The sequence below is a fragment of the Lagopus leucura genome, unplaced genomic scaffold, assembly GCF_019238085.1.
Source record: "Lagopus leucura isolate 7727_CA_CO unplaced genomic scaffold, USGS_WTPT01 Super-Scaffold_100001, whole genome shotgun sequence".
NCBI classification, from domain to species: Eukaryota; Metazoa; Chordata; class Aves; order Galliformes; family Phasianidae; genus Lagopus; species Lagopus leucura.
Window position 1 is genome coordinate 15308340 of NW_024962262.1, and position 11532 is coordinate 15319871.

Below are 11532 nucleotides of genomic sequence, written 5' to 3' on the forward strand. Positions count from 1 at the left end.
GAGGTGGTGGTGGAGTCTTTGGGAGATGCCCCAGAGACATCTGCTGTATCCTCTTGTCCTGCTCTCCCCAATCCCCAGGGTGACCCTGGTACTGGTGGGACTTGTCTGTCCCCTAGCATACCTGTAAACCCTCCATTAAATGGAGAGCTTCACAGAAGAGAATCACAGGATCATAGAATCCTTTGAGTTGGAAGAATCATAGAATCCTTTGAGTTGGAATGTCACCTAGCCCAAGTCCCCTGCAATGAACCAGGGACACCTACAGCTCAATTAGGTGCTCAGAGCCCCATCCAGGCTGACCTTGAGTGTCTCCAGGGATACGGCACACACCAACCCTCTGTGCAACCCTTGCCAGTGCCTCACCACCCTGATTGTAAAACACTTCTTCCTTACGTCCAATCCAAATCTCCTCTCAGTTTGAAACCTTTTCCCCTTGTCCTGTCACAACAGACCCTGCTAAAGAGTTTGTCCCCCTCTTCCTTACAAGCCCCCCTTTAGATACCAAAATCTTGCAAGAAGTCACCATTTCCAGCTTTCAGGTTGGAGGACGCTGGATTCGTCGCGTCCATCTCTCGCTGCTCAGTTAAAAATCATCCTCCCCTACATTCCCCCACCCCTCCTCGGTTGTTCAGCGGTCGGACCTGCACCCCCACCTAGCGGCAGCCCCAGGGCAGGGGGCAGCGCCGCTCCTGGCTCTTGGCCACCGCCAGCAGCCACATCCATCCCGTGCTTCATTTGAAACGTGTGATTGTGGCACTTAGAGATGTGTTGCTGATGGGTCCAGAAGAAAGCAAACTCTGACTCGTGGAAGCAGAAAGAAACACATAGGCACGGCCTCTATGTTTTCTTGGGGGGAGTGAGGGGGGGTTGTGTTGGAGCAAATGTTCTCGGGGGCTAAGCGTGGTTGGGTTGAGTGGATGTGCTGTGATTAATTTGTGTGTGAGCTGCTGGTGACAAGGCGACTGCAGAGCTCCACCAGCTGCAGCTCCGGTGCAGCTTACCAGAGGAGGCAGCTCCCTCCACTATATCTCATTTATCATCATTGCTTCCAGTCCCGTTTTGTTCACGCCTTACATTTTTTGATTGTCTTGGATTAAACATTACCAGAGGAAATAATACTAATAGCCTTTCACTGCCAAAAAAAAAAAAAAAAAAAAAAAAAAAAAAAATCAACTTCTAAGGCATTTGTTATGGAAAGGATTATAATAAATTAAATGCTTAAACTAGTACTGTGCAAGCATTTTTGTCTTGGATCAAAATGTTTGCACTGGCTGTTTAAACATTTAATTTATTATAATGAGAAATATCATTGTAAAAATAAGCATGTTAATTAAACTTGAGTTTTGCAAATGTGAGTCATCCCATGTGGACACAGTATAATGAATATAGACAGGTAGAGTCTGCGTGCCCTTTTTTTTTTTCCCCCATTAAGGAAATGAACATTTACATCTTTAAACCCTGCAGCTATTAGTTATTTTTAATGAACTGTGTTGCCATTTCAAAGTTAAGCTCTATATATGATGCAATCAGATAGCGCTAGGTCAGGGAAGAACTTTACTAATTAAGTTGCAGAGAAGTTCTTTGCCGCAGATAATTGATTAAAGCTGTTAAATGGATGATCAGTTTAGGTGGTTAAATAAATAAAAATAAATAACTGCTAATAAAACCCAGGTCGTGTGAGGGTGGTAATATGATGCTGAACCCCGGCCATTCCAGGTCCAAAGCACCCACAGGTTTGTCAGCTATGCAGTGGCTCCCTGTTACCACCTGATGGAGAAGCGAGGGGCAGCGGGATCTCTACAAAGGCCTTCATAGAACCATGGAATTATAGGATGGCTTTAGGTTGAAAAGTGCCTTGAAGGTCACCAAGCTCCAAGCCCTCTGCCATGAGCACGGTTGCCACCCACTAAATCAGGCTGCCCATGGGCATTTGGGCAGTGATGGTTTGGTGCTGGTATGAGTGAGGGAAGATGGAGACAGGACGCTCTTTTCTTTTGAGACAATGTCACTGAAAGGAATTTTTCTGCCTTCTCGTGCCCCTGGTCTCTGGTGCATGCTAGTCTTGTCCTGCATTCATGGAATCATAGAAGCACAGAGGCTGGAAAAGATCACAAAGACCACCTGGTTCAACCATCAGCCTATCCCCACCATGCCCACCGAGCATGTCCCTTAGTGCACATCCACATGGTTCTTGAACACCTCCAGGGATGACGACCCCACCACCTCTCTGGGCAGCCTGTTTAGTGCATTACCACTCTTATTGAGAAGAAAATTCCCTTAATATCCAATCTTAACTTTCCCTGGAGCAACTGGAGACCATTCCCCCTAGTCCTGTCACAGTTATCTGGGAGAAGAGGTCAACACCCACCTCACCACAACCTCCCTTCAGGCTTTTATAGAGAGTGATAAGGTCTTCCCTAGCCTGCTCCAGACTGAACAACCCCATTGTATTGTACGGTCGTACGGTGCTATGGAACAAAAAACATTCGGATTTAGTTCCAGCTCTCTCACAGATGTGTTGTTTTGCCTTGAACAAATTCCTCAACATCCTGGGCCTTCGAAAAGTGCTCTGAGATACAGACCTGAAAGTGTCCAAGGTGGTGCTACCAAGGATTTCTGATCTCTTTTCATCGCACATCACCCAACCAGAGAAGGTCACAGCAGGCTGCCAGCCTGGGCTGAATCCCATTCCTGCAGTGGTCCAGCCTTCAGGTGAAGAAAGAGAAACATCTTTGGCAGAGCAGCAAAAGTAAACCCCATGGAGGGAAGAAAGTTGCTGCATACAATAAATCTGAATACTTTACTGGAGATAGTCCTCTAAAAACAGTGTGTGTCTGTAACCTCTAAACTGCTTATTTCCATACCGTGTGGGTCACTCTCTCCTGTACCACCAAAGGTTTGGTTTTTCTCTTCTTTTAGCATGTGAGTGGGAGAAGAGCTTTCTATATTAAGGCAGGAAGTGGTTGCCTGTTGTTACTCTTTTTTCGTGTGCCTCCTTATCCCCTTGACAATGTTTTTCAGGACTGTCCATCTTCTGGATGTATCTGAAGAAGTCACCCAGGAAGGCAGGAGGCATCCTTCACTTCTGGCCTGTAGCAAATTCACCCAGGTTGTACCAGCTGGATTGAGGCAGGGAGGAAATCCAGACTTTAAGTAGGGATCTCACATCTGGATGATGTAGTTACCTCAAAAGCATCCACATCCTTGAGCAGCATTTGATGATGCGGTCACTTCCCCGCCTTGCATGTGAGGCCATTGAGAGCCCTGAGAGTGATGGGGGTCCCACTTCCATAGACATCGTGGGCAAGGAGTGCCAAACTGTCTTTGTGCATCCATTGGGAAGGACAGCTGAGTGGAGGGATCCTTATGGGGGGAATCCAACTCTGGGGAGCTTCTCTAAAGCACCTTCCTAAATAAAGAACACCTGAAGACTTCGGCATATATGGAAGGAAGCAGCACTTCTCAGTCACCAATCACATTTTTGGTCTTTGGTAACACCTGGGGAGTGAGCTGGCTTTATCACTACTACTGCTCTGCTTTCAAAGCATCTAAGAGGAATGAGGCATTAAGACTGAAATTGCCTATAAACCTCCAGAGGTTTTACACTACATAGAGGTTGACCTTACTGTTGGCTGCTGCCCAAAAGCACAGCCCTGCCTTCCAGCAGCGGAGACTTCCCCTACATCACCCCCTCTCTGCCTTCTTCTGACATTCATCTGACCTCTGGGTGAGTTAATCTGCAGAAATCAGGCCAGTTTTGGTGCTTTTGTGCAGGCCTTCTGAACCTTCCCCAAAGCAGGAGAGCTGCCTGGGTGCTGGTGGCAAAGCAGCCATGGAAATACAGAGCTGGAGATGAAAACGATCCCTTCTGGTAACAGCATTCCCTTAGAGAGTCTGGCTGTCCTGGGAAACCCAGCCCAAGAACTGCAGCAGCCCAGGGTTAATTTCTGCATCCACATCTGAATTTCTGCTTCCACACGTGAGCCCATGTGCAAGGCAGGTGCTTAAACTACCTTTATATGCAAAGGCAAGGTGGTTGGTGCAGTTAGGGAGATTAGGGAGATTTTGATGTGGGAGATGAGCTGGACAGCCTCCTGCACACTCCTGCCCAGCTCTCCATTGTCTGTCATATAGGCACCTCATATGTAGACATCTCCATTTTGGACTGAAATGGCATGTCTGCTTGAGTTTTCAGCAATATTCCACCCTGATGTTTCTTTGCCTTCGGAGCTGGCCTAAGCCGCATTTTCCATGCATCTCCAGCACTTATTGAGGTGATGAGATTAAACCTCCCAGCCCAGAGCTCGAAGCTGCATCTACTCACAAGCCTGAGTGCTGCCATCCCAACTGCCTAGTAGCCCTGCAACTAGAGAGTGTGCTGCAGAAAGCAGAATGAGGCACCTCGTAGTGGTGGGCTCCATCAAACATTATTAAAGGCAGAACATCCTGTTGAAAGCAGTCAAGAGTCATAGGAGAGTCGTCCACAGTGCAACATCCCTGCTGCCTGAGGGAGGGATGGGAAGGAGCAGAATCTCCTCCATGACCTCTATGTTAGCCCCCACTTTAGGAGGAGATGATTAATGTCCCAGAATTGCCTCTTTCTTTCCACTGACTCAGTCATAGGTGGCTATCAGTGACTTCTGTGGGAGTCAGCTCAGAGTTAGAGCTGATGCCACACCATGCTTGGCATATATATGGAGTTACTGATCGATCTGCTTTAATTTCTGAAGTATGTGAGCAAAAACCTTAGTTACACTAACTGAAAAATAAAATACAAGAACTAGGGCATACTCAGTGAAAGAGCATCACCAAAGCCAACACTTGATTCGAGGGCCTCGCCTTGAGCTAAGCCTTGGGCTCCCATCTCCACTTGGTTGCACTTTGGATGACTTGTAGTGCTATCTGGGAGAGCCTGCAGACTTCGCCCACCTCATTTAGGCATCTAAATATTAAAGGAGCTTGAGCAGGCAAAAGGAAGTGCTGGTGCCTCAGTGGCTCATGCAAGATTCTCCATTGCTCCTCTCCAAGCTGTGATGTGAAGCTCTCAGGAAGAAGTCCCTTTAAGCCTGGGGGACCCTACATTTTACTCACAGAACCTGGGACCTCAGGCCTGCCAAACCTGGACTGTAGCTATCTGATGCTGAAGGCTGCTTTGGGAGCAGGTGGCTTTTTTCTCCTTCACTGAAACTGCTTGATGCTGAGATGGCCCCAACTCATTGTAAGACGGGAGGGACACTAAATCGTGCAGTAAGAGTGCACAGGGTCTATTGCAGACACCAGTGTGAGTTGGTCACTCCAACCCAAGGTGGGGAACTGCCCTTTGACAGCTGCTGCCTCCCACCCAGCAAGACCTGGGGACTTGCCTTGGAGGCATTGCAGTACATAACACAGAAGCACAGAATGGCTGAGTTGAAAAGGACCACAATGATCATCCAGTTCCATCCCCCCTGCTATGTGCAGAGCTGTCAACCACCAGACCAGGCTGCCCAGAGCCACATCCAGACTAGCCTTGAATGCCTCCAGGGCATCTGCAACCTCCTTGGGCAACCTGTTCCAGTGCATCACCACCCTCTGTGTGAAAAACTTCCTCCTAATATCCAACCTAAGCCTCCCCTGTCTCAGTTTAAATCCATTCCCCCTTGTCCTATCACTATTCAGACTTGACCATGAGGATCTAGCTTATCAGACTGCCCTCCCTTATTGGCAGAGAGCCTTTTCCTCTCCGCTTTAAGAGTTATGACTAATTACTTCCCATGCAGTCTCGCTGCTCTGAATCACTGTTGATTAGCCGGCAGAGAGGCTCCCAGCTCCCTTCTCAGCACCCACCCTTCAGCCTCAGCTCTAAATTTAACCAAGACAGCCCTCTTGGTTATTTAGATGCATCCTGACTTTTACTACCAGGTTTCCATCAATCACCAGAGCCTCTCATCCATTCTCCTGATTGTAAAAGCTGTATCACTGACATTGCATCCCAATCCAGTCTGGCATCAGCGTGATATCAATTCCCTTCAAACGTGTGCACTGACACTCTGCCCACCATCAATCTCCATGCAAAGTCTTTTATGAAGCCCCTGTTAAATCTCAGAGTATGTGCATGAAGACTTGGTCACACTCAGCTTGACAAAGCTGGTAGTCAGGGATGAGAGGGAATTTCTCTCTGTAAAGGAATACAGAAGCAGGATATTGTTTCCTGCTTATATGGTCTGATGAGACTTTGTTTATGTCTATGAAGCCTTATATTTTCTTTGTGAGTCACCCTTTCTCTATACACACTACACTAATTTGGCATATGATTGAAGAATTCATGACAAAACCAAAGCTTTGTCACATACAGATTTATAGATTATTGGTTTGTATGTGAAGTTACATATTCAACATAAAGATCCATTCTTTCTTTCAGAAAAGTCAGATCTATTATTAAACCTCCAATCTAAGTACTATCTCTGGTACAAGCATTTTTGAGCACATGCTTCACGTTCTTTCACCAAATGCTATTCCAAATGTGATTTCAGCAGAAGGATTTGAGATTTGGGATTGTGATTTCACTTGAGGATTTGAGGGGAGGGAATTTCAAAGCTGGGTATGATTACTTCGCTCGGGTCTTTGTCATTTGTAGAAAGAGGCAAAATATGTATCAGAGATGATCACAATGTAATAGACTTCTTTCTCTGCTTGATGTGCAAATGTAGTGTATAAATAGGTGCATGTACTCAAACACACTTCAACGCTTACACACTTCAGCACAGCTGCTTCAGTAGTGTATAAACCTACCAGTACATACCTATGCAGCTTTACCCCAACCAGTTCCAGCCCTATCAGAAAGCAAAGCATGCCAGTGGTTGCTGATATAAAGATATTTTTACATCATGAGCACTTCAGCTGACTGATGTAGCTTCACTGGAGTTAAACTGATTTCCACCAGCAAAGGGTCTGTCTGGAGGAGCTTACAGAGGCAGTGAGCAGCACACAGCTATCACACAGCTTTCCTTGTCCCCCATGTCCCAGCATTACCAACTCCAGAGCTGCATCTCCAGTGCAGGAGATGAGGAATGGGTGAGATAGGATGCAGCACTGCTCATGCTCCTCCCATTCATTTTTTTTTTTTTTTTTTTTCACAAAACTTCATTGACCTGTGAGGACTCAAAAGTCACGAAGCACAAAAACCACAGATAGATCCCTCCAACACATCACAAAACCTTTATTAGTGTTTATCAGTGACACAGATTACAGGAACCAAAGGCAATTAAATAACATTTAACTTCAAACTGACCACAGATTCAAGAGATACAAGTCACATTTGGCAAGGCAAACATCTCTGCACACTGCGTTGCTTGGGTTACTATTACACTATGAAAGAGGAATTTCCCTTACAAGATTCTACATACTCAGGATATTATTAATAATATTGTGTCTTTCAGACAATTCCTTTGGCAAGAATTCCCATTTTTTAAGCTTTTATTATATAAAAATATAACCAATTTTCATTATGTACAAACATTACATTACACACTGTACAGGTTAAAAACACTACAAAAATGGCAGGCCATGGGCAAACCAAACGCAAAGAAAACCATGTAGAAAACAAAGGAAAAAAAAAAAAATTAAATACTGCACATTTCATAAAAATTACATGAACTACAAACAATTTTTGTTGTTGCTGTTGTTTGCAAATACCAAACAGTACCGATGGGAAATCTTTCCCAACACCTTCATGTTTTAAGGCACATCTTGCATATTTACACATACAACACCGGGTCTGGTCAATAACTTAAAGGCTCCTGGGAGCAACCGAGTCGTGTGGATGGGGCCGGGGGGGTTATGCTTTCTCAGTGGCATCAGTCTGGGGGCCCAGGAATCTGGTTGAAGGGGCTGAGTAGAGGGGCACCCCGATCTCCTGGAGGTCAGGGAGCCGCGCGGGACGCGGAGGGGACAGCAGCGTGATCGTCCGGTCAAAGTCTCTGTGCAACACCTTCTCATAGACGCTCTGCAGCCCCACCGTCTTTGGCAGCTGGGCCTGGTAAAAGTTGTCCCTGCGGAGCGGGTCCCGGGGCAAGGATGTGCTTTTGCAGAAGGTGGAGAGAGGCGCTGGAGGATGGGGAGAGGGGTGAGGGTTGGCTCGGCCGCAGGAGGGGCTCCAGCAGCGGTCTGAGTGGCCCAGGATCTTGCACTCGGCTGTACAAGCCCACAGACCTAGAGAGGGAAGAAGGAACCTGTTGTTGCTGCAGACACAACCACCACTCGCAGCCCACAGCTATCAGTCATGAGAGGACAGCGTGCGGACGGCGGCGCTGGGAAGCGCTGCTCTGTGGCACGCTCAGGGAACTAGGGTTACATCATTTAGCTCACAGGATGAAATGAAAGGCTTTTGAAAAGAGGGGGTAAAACACACCCACAGCTCTAAAGTAATGCATTCAGTGCTCAGTGTGGGCAGAAGCCAGCACTTAACAGCCTGCTGGGAAGAGACCCATGCAGCTCTGGAGGCAAGTATCAGGTTTCCCTGCTCTGTGTGTGATGCATCCCTCCTAGCAGCACGCTGTCCATCTATCCAGCTGCACAGAGGGACACAGAGCACTGAGAACGGGATGCAGCCCTTACCGTTCTGCATGTGTGTGATGAGGTCCTTCTTCAGGGCATCCCCGCTGATGTCCGAGTCACTGTCGTTGAAATCGCTGTCGCCTTTGCCGCTGTCCTTGCCGCTGAACTTCTCTGCCTCCCGGCCCGAGATGGTATTGAAGGAATGCCCCTTCCAAATGGCCACGGGGGGAGCAGGCTCTTTGCCGAAGCTTGGAGTGGCAGTGAAACCCTGCTGGGGTGGGGGAAGTAGTAAAGGGTCAATTAGCATCATAACTGCATCCCTGTGATTTACACCCTGCGATCCTCCCCTTCTACCCTCTGCTTTCCAGGATGCACAGGACCTTACCTCACCGCCGGCTCCTCTGAGTCGCTTCTGACCCTCATAGAGGCAGGTGCTGTCGCTGCTGCTCTCTGCAGTGGAGATCTCCTCAGCTGCTGGAGAAGGGTCAGGGCCGCTGAAAGAGGTTTTACTGGGGAAGGTTCGTACCTCGAACACGTTTCCCCTCTGGCTGCTGTCCTCCTGCCGACCCTTTTCCAGGTGGGAGATGTCGATCTGCTCCTTCAGGGGACTGTTGTTTTTGATCTCATTCCCTTTCTTGCGCCTGTTGCAGGTGGTGGCAATGGTGATGATGGCCACCAGGAGGAGGGTGCAGCTGCCCGCCAGGACGATGATCACAATCAGAGGAATGTCCCACTGCAAGGCCTTCCCTTGCCAGGAGCTGGGCTTGGCTACCTCCTGGATGCTGGAAGGAGCAGTGGCGGTCACCAGAAAGTTGACAGTGGCAGTTGTGGCCAGAGGGGGCCTCCCATTGTCTGTGACAGTGAGGATGACCTTGAACAGCTGCCCCAGCTCTTCAGAGAGGTCGCCCCTCAGCACGATATCTCCAGTGCTTGGGTTGATGGCAAAAAGGTCCTGCTGGGGTTCTTCCAGGAAGGCAAAGGTAAGCTCAGCGTTGGCCCCGTCATCTGCATCGCGAGCTTTGATCTGGGCCACCAAGGCATCACGGGAGGTCTTGCTGGAGACACTGATTTCCACCGACCCATTGGTGAGCACGGGGTGGATGATGATTGGAGGGTTGTCGTTCTGGTCCACCATCCTCACTTTGACAAGCGTGCTGCTGGAGAGCTGTGGGGAGCCTCCATCAGTGGCCTGGATCCTCAGGTCAAGCTGCTTGAGGATCTCATAGTTGAACGTTCTCAAGGCATAGATGGCTCCAGTGGCAGGGTCAACTGAGACGTAGGTAGAGATCGGGGCCCCCATGACTTGGGTCTCCAGCAGCCGATAGGTGACCTTCCCATTGTGGCCAAGATCAGGGTCACGGGCCACTACAGTGGTGATGTAGGCACCTGGCGGGTTGTTCTCTGGCACAGCCACCTCATAGAGGGGCTTGGCAAAGAGCGGCGCGTTGTCGTTCTCGTCGCTCACCCGCACCGTGTACTGGCGGACGGTCTTGAAGGGTGGGGAGCCCAGGTCCTCGGCCACCACAGTGAGATTGTACTCAGGGATGCGCTCGCGATCCAGTGCTGCTGTGGTGACTATCATGTAGCTGTCCTCGTAAGCCCGCTGCAACGCAAAGTGGTCGTGGCCTCGCAGGCTGCAGCGCACCTGCCCGTTGGTGCCAGAGTCGCGGTCAGAAGCGCTGACGAGGGCCACGAAGCTCTCACTGGCAGCTGCCTCGCTGACGTAAGCCACGCCGGCGGCACTGCCAGCACCACGCAGGGCGCTGATGCTGATGCGCGGCGCGTTGTCGTTGACGTCGGTAAGGCGCACTACCACGGTGCAGGTGGCCGCCCTGGGGCTGGCACCGCGATCCTGGGCCCGCACGTCCAGCTCATAAGTGCGAGTACGCTCGTAGTCCACAGCGGCTTCCAGAGTCAGGCGGCCAGAACGCGGGTCGAGGCGGAAGAGCCGCCGCGCCTCAGGGGGCACCTGACTGCCAAAAGCATAGACGACCTCTCCGTTGGGGCCCTCGTCGGGGTCCTCGGCATCCAGGTCAAGTAGCAGGGAGCCAGGCGGCGCATCTTCGGGCAGTTCCACTGTCACAGAGCTCTGGGCGAAAGTGGGGCTGTTGTCGTTGGCATCAAGGACGCGGACATGCACAGTGGCTGTGCCTGAGCGTGCAGGGCTGCCGCCGTCCTTGGCCACCAGCTCCAGGGTGTAGGAAGGCTGGCGCTCGCGGTCCAGCTCCTGCAGCAGCACCAGATCCGCACAACGCGCTCCGTCCGCCCGCGTCTGCGCCTCCACACCGAAGTGGCTGTTGAGGGAGACTTGGAAGCTCTGGATGGAGTTGGAGCCCACGTCCTCGTCCACGGCCACCTCCAGTGGGAGGCGAGTGCCAGGAGCAGCGCTCTCGGACACCTCCAGCGCCATCTGGGCACGGGGGAAGCGGGGCGCGTTGTCGTTGATGTCGCGCACCTCCAGCTCCACGTGCACCAGGCGGTAGCGCTCCCTCCAGCAGCTCACCACGTCGAAGGCCAGCACGCACTGCGGAGCCTGCCCGCAAAGCCGCTCCCGGTCCAGCCCCGCCTCGCCGATGCTCAGCTGCCCGTCCTCCTCCCGCACCCGCACCAGCGAGCTGTTGCTGAACTGCCTCATCAGTCGGAAGCTCATCTCCCCCGGAGCTTTCACCGGCATCTCGTCGGCCAGCGTGCCGATTACCGTGCCCGGCGCCCCTTCCTCGTCGGTGCGATAGCGCACCGTCTTGCAGCGGGACAGGGCCAGCAGGCAGCCGGCGGCCAGCAGCCGCAGGGGGCTCATGGCACCTGCGCGGGACTGACAGAAGGGACGCGGCGCGGGGACTGCGCGCAACACCTCACAACCTCAACCGCCGTCTGCGCCCGTCCGCGCCTCAGCGCCGCCTTTAATAGACGGCGTATGCAAATGAGGCGGCGGCGGAGCCAATGGGAAGCGGGCGGCTCCCGACAATCCTCTCAGCCGGGGCGGCTCAGGCAGCCGGC

General features: G+C 51.0%; 1 protein-coding gene across 2 annotated transcripts; it reads right to left on the reverse strand.

Moving 5' to 3' along the window:
- Positions 1–7180: 7180 nt before the first annotated feature.
- On the reverse strand, positions 7181–11332 carry PCDH8 (protocadherin 8). Of its 2 annotated transcripts, none has more exons than XM_042867761.1 (3): positions 8921–11332; positions 8596–8803; positions 7181–8190 (listed from the first exon to the last, which is right to left on the reverse strand). In XM_042867761.1, the coding sequence occupies exons 1-3, from the start codon at positions 11330–11332 to the stop codon at positions 7817–7819; spliced, it is 2994 nt and encodes a 997-aa protein (XP_042723695.1). In that variant the 3' UTR covers positions 7181–7816. The 2 variants fall into 2 exon arrangements, with proteins under 2 accessions (XP_042723695.1, XP_042723694.1); XM_042867760.1 differs by having other exon boundaries at positions 8596–8806.
- Positions 11333–11532: the final 200 nt, after the last annotated feature.

Coding starts and splice junctions, on each gene's coding strand:
- PCDH8 (XM_042867760.1), bottom strand. CDS start 11,332: ATGAGCCCCCTGCGGCTGCTGGCCGCCGGCTGCCTGCTGGCCCTGTCC. Junction 8,807..8,920: donor TCAGAGGAGCCGGCGGTGAG/GTAAGGTCCTGT, acceptor CCCCCACCCCAG/CAGGGTTTCACTGCCACTCC. Junction 8,191..8,595: donor CATCACACACATGCAGAACG/GTAAGGGCTGCA, acceptor TTCCCTCTCTAG/GTCTGTGGGCTTGTACAGCC.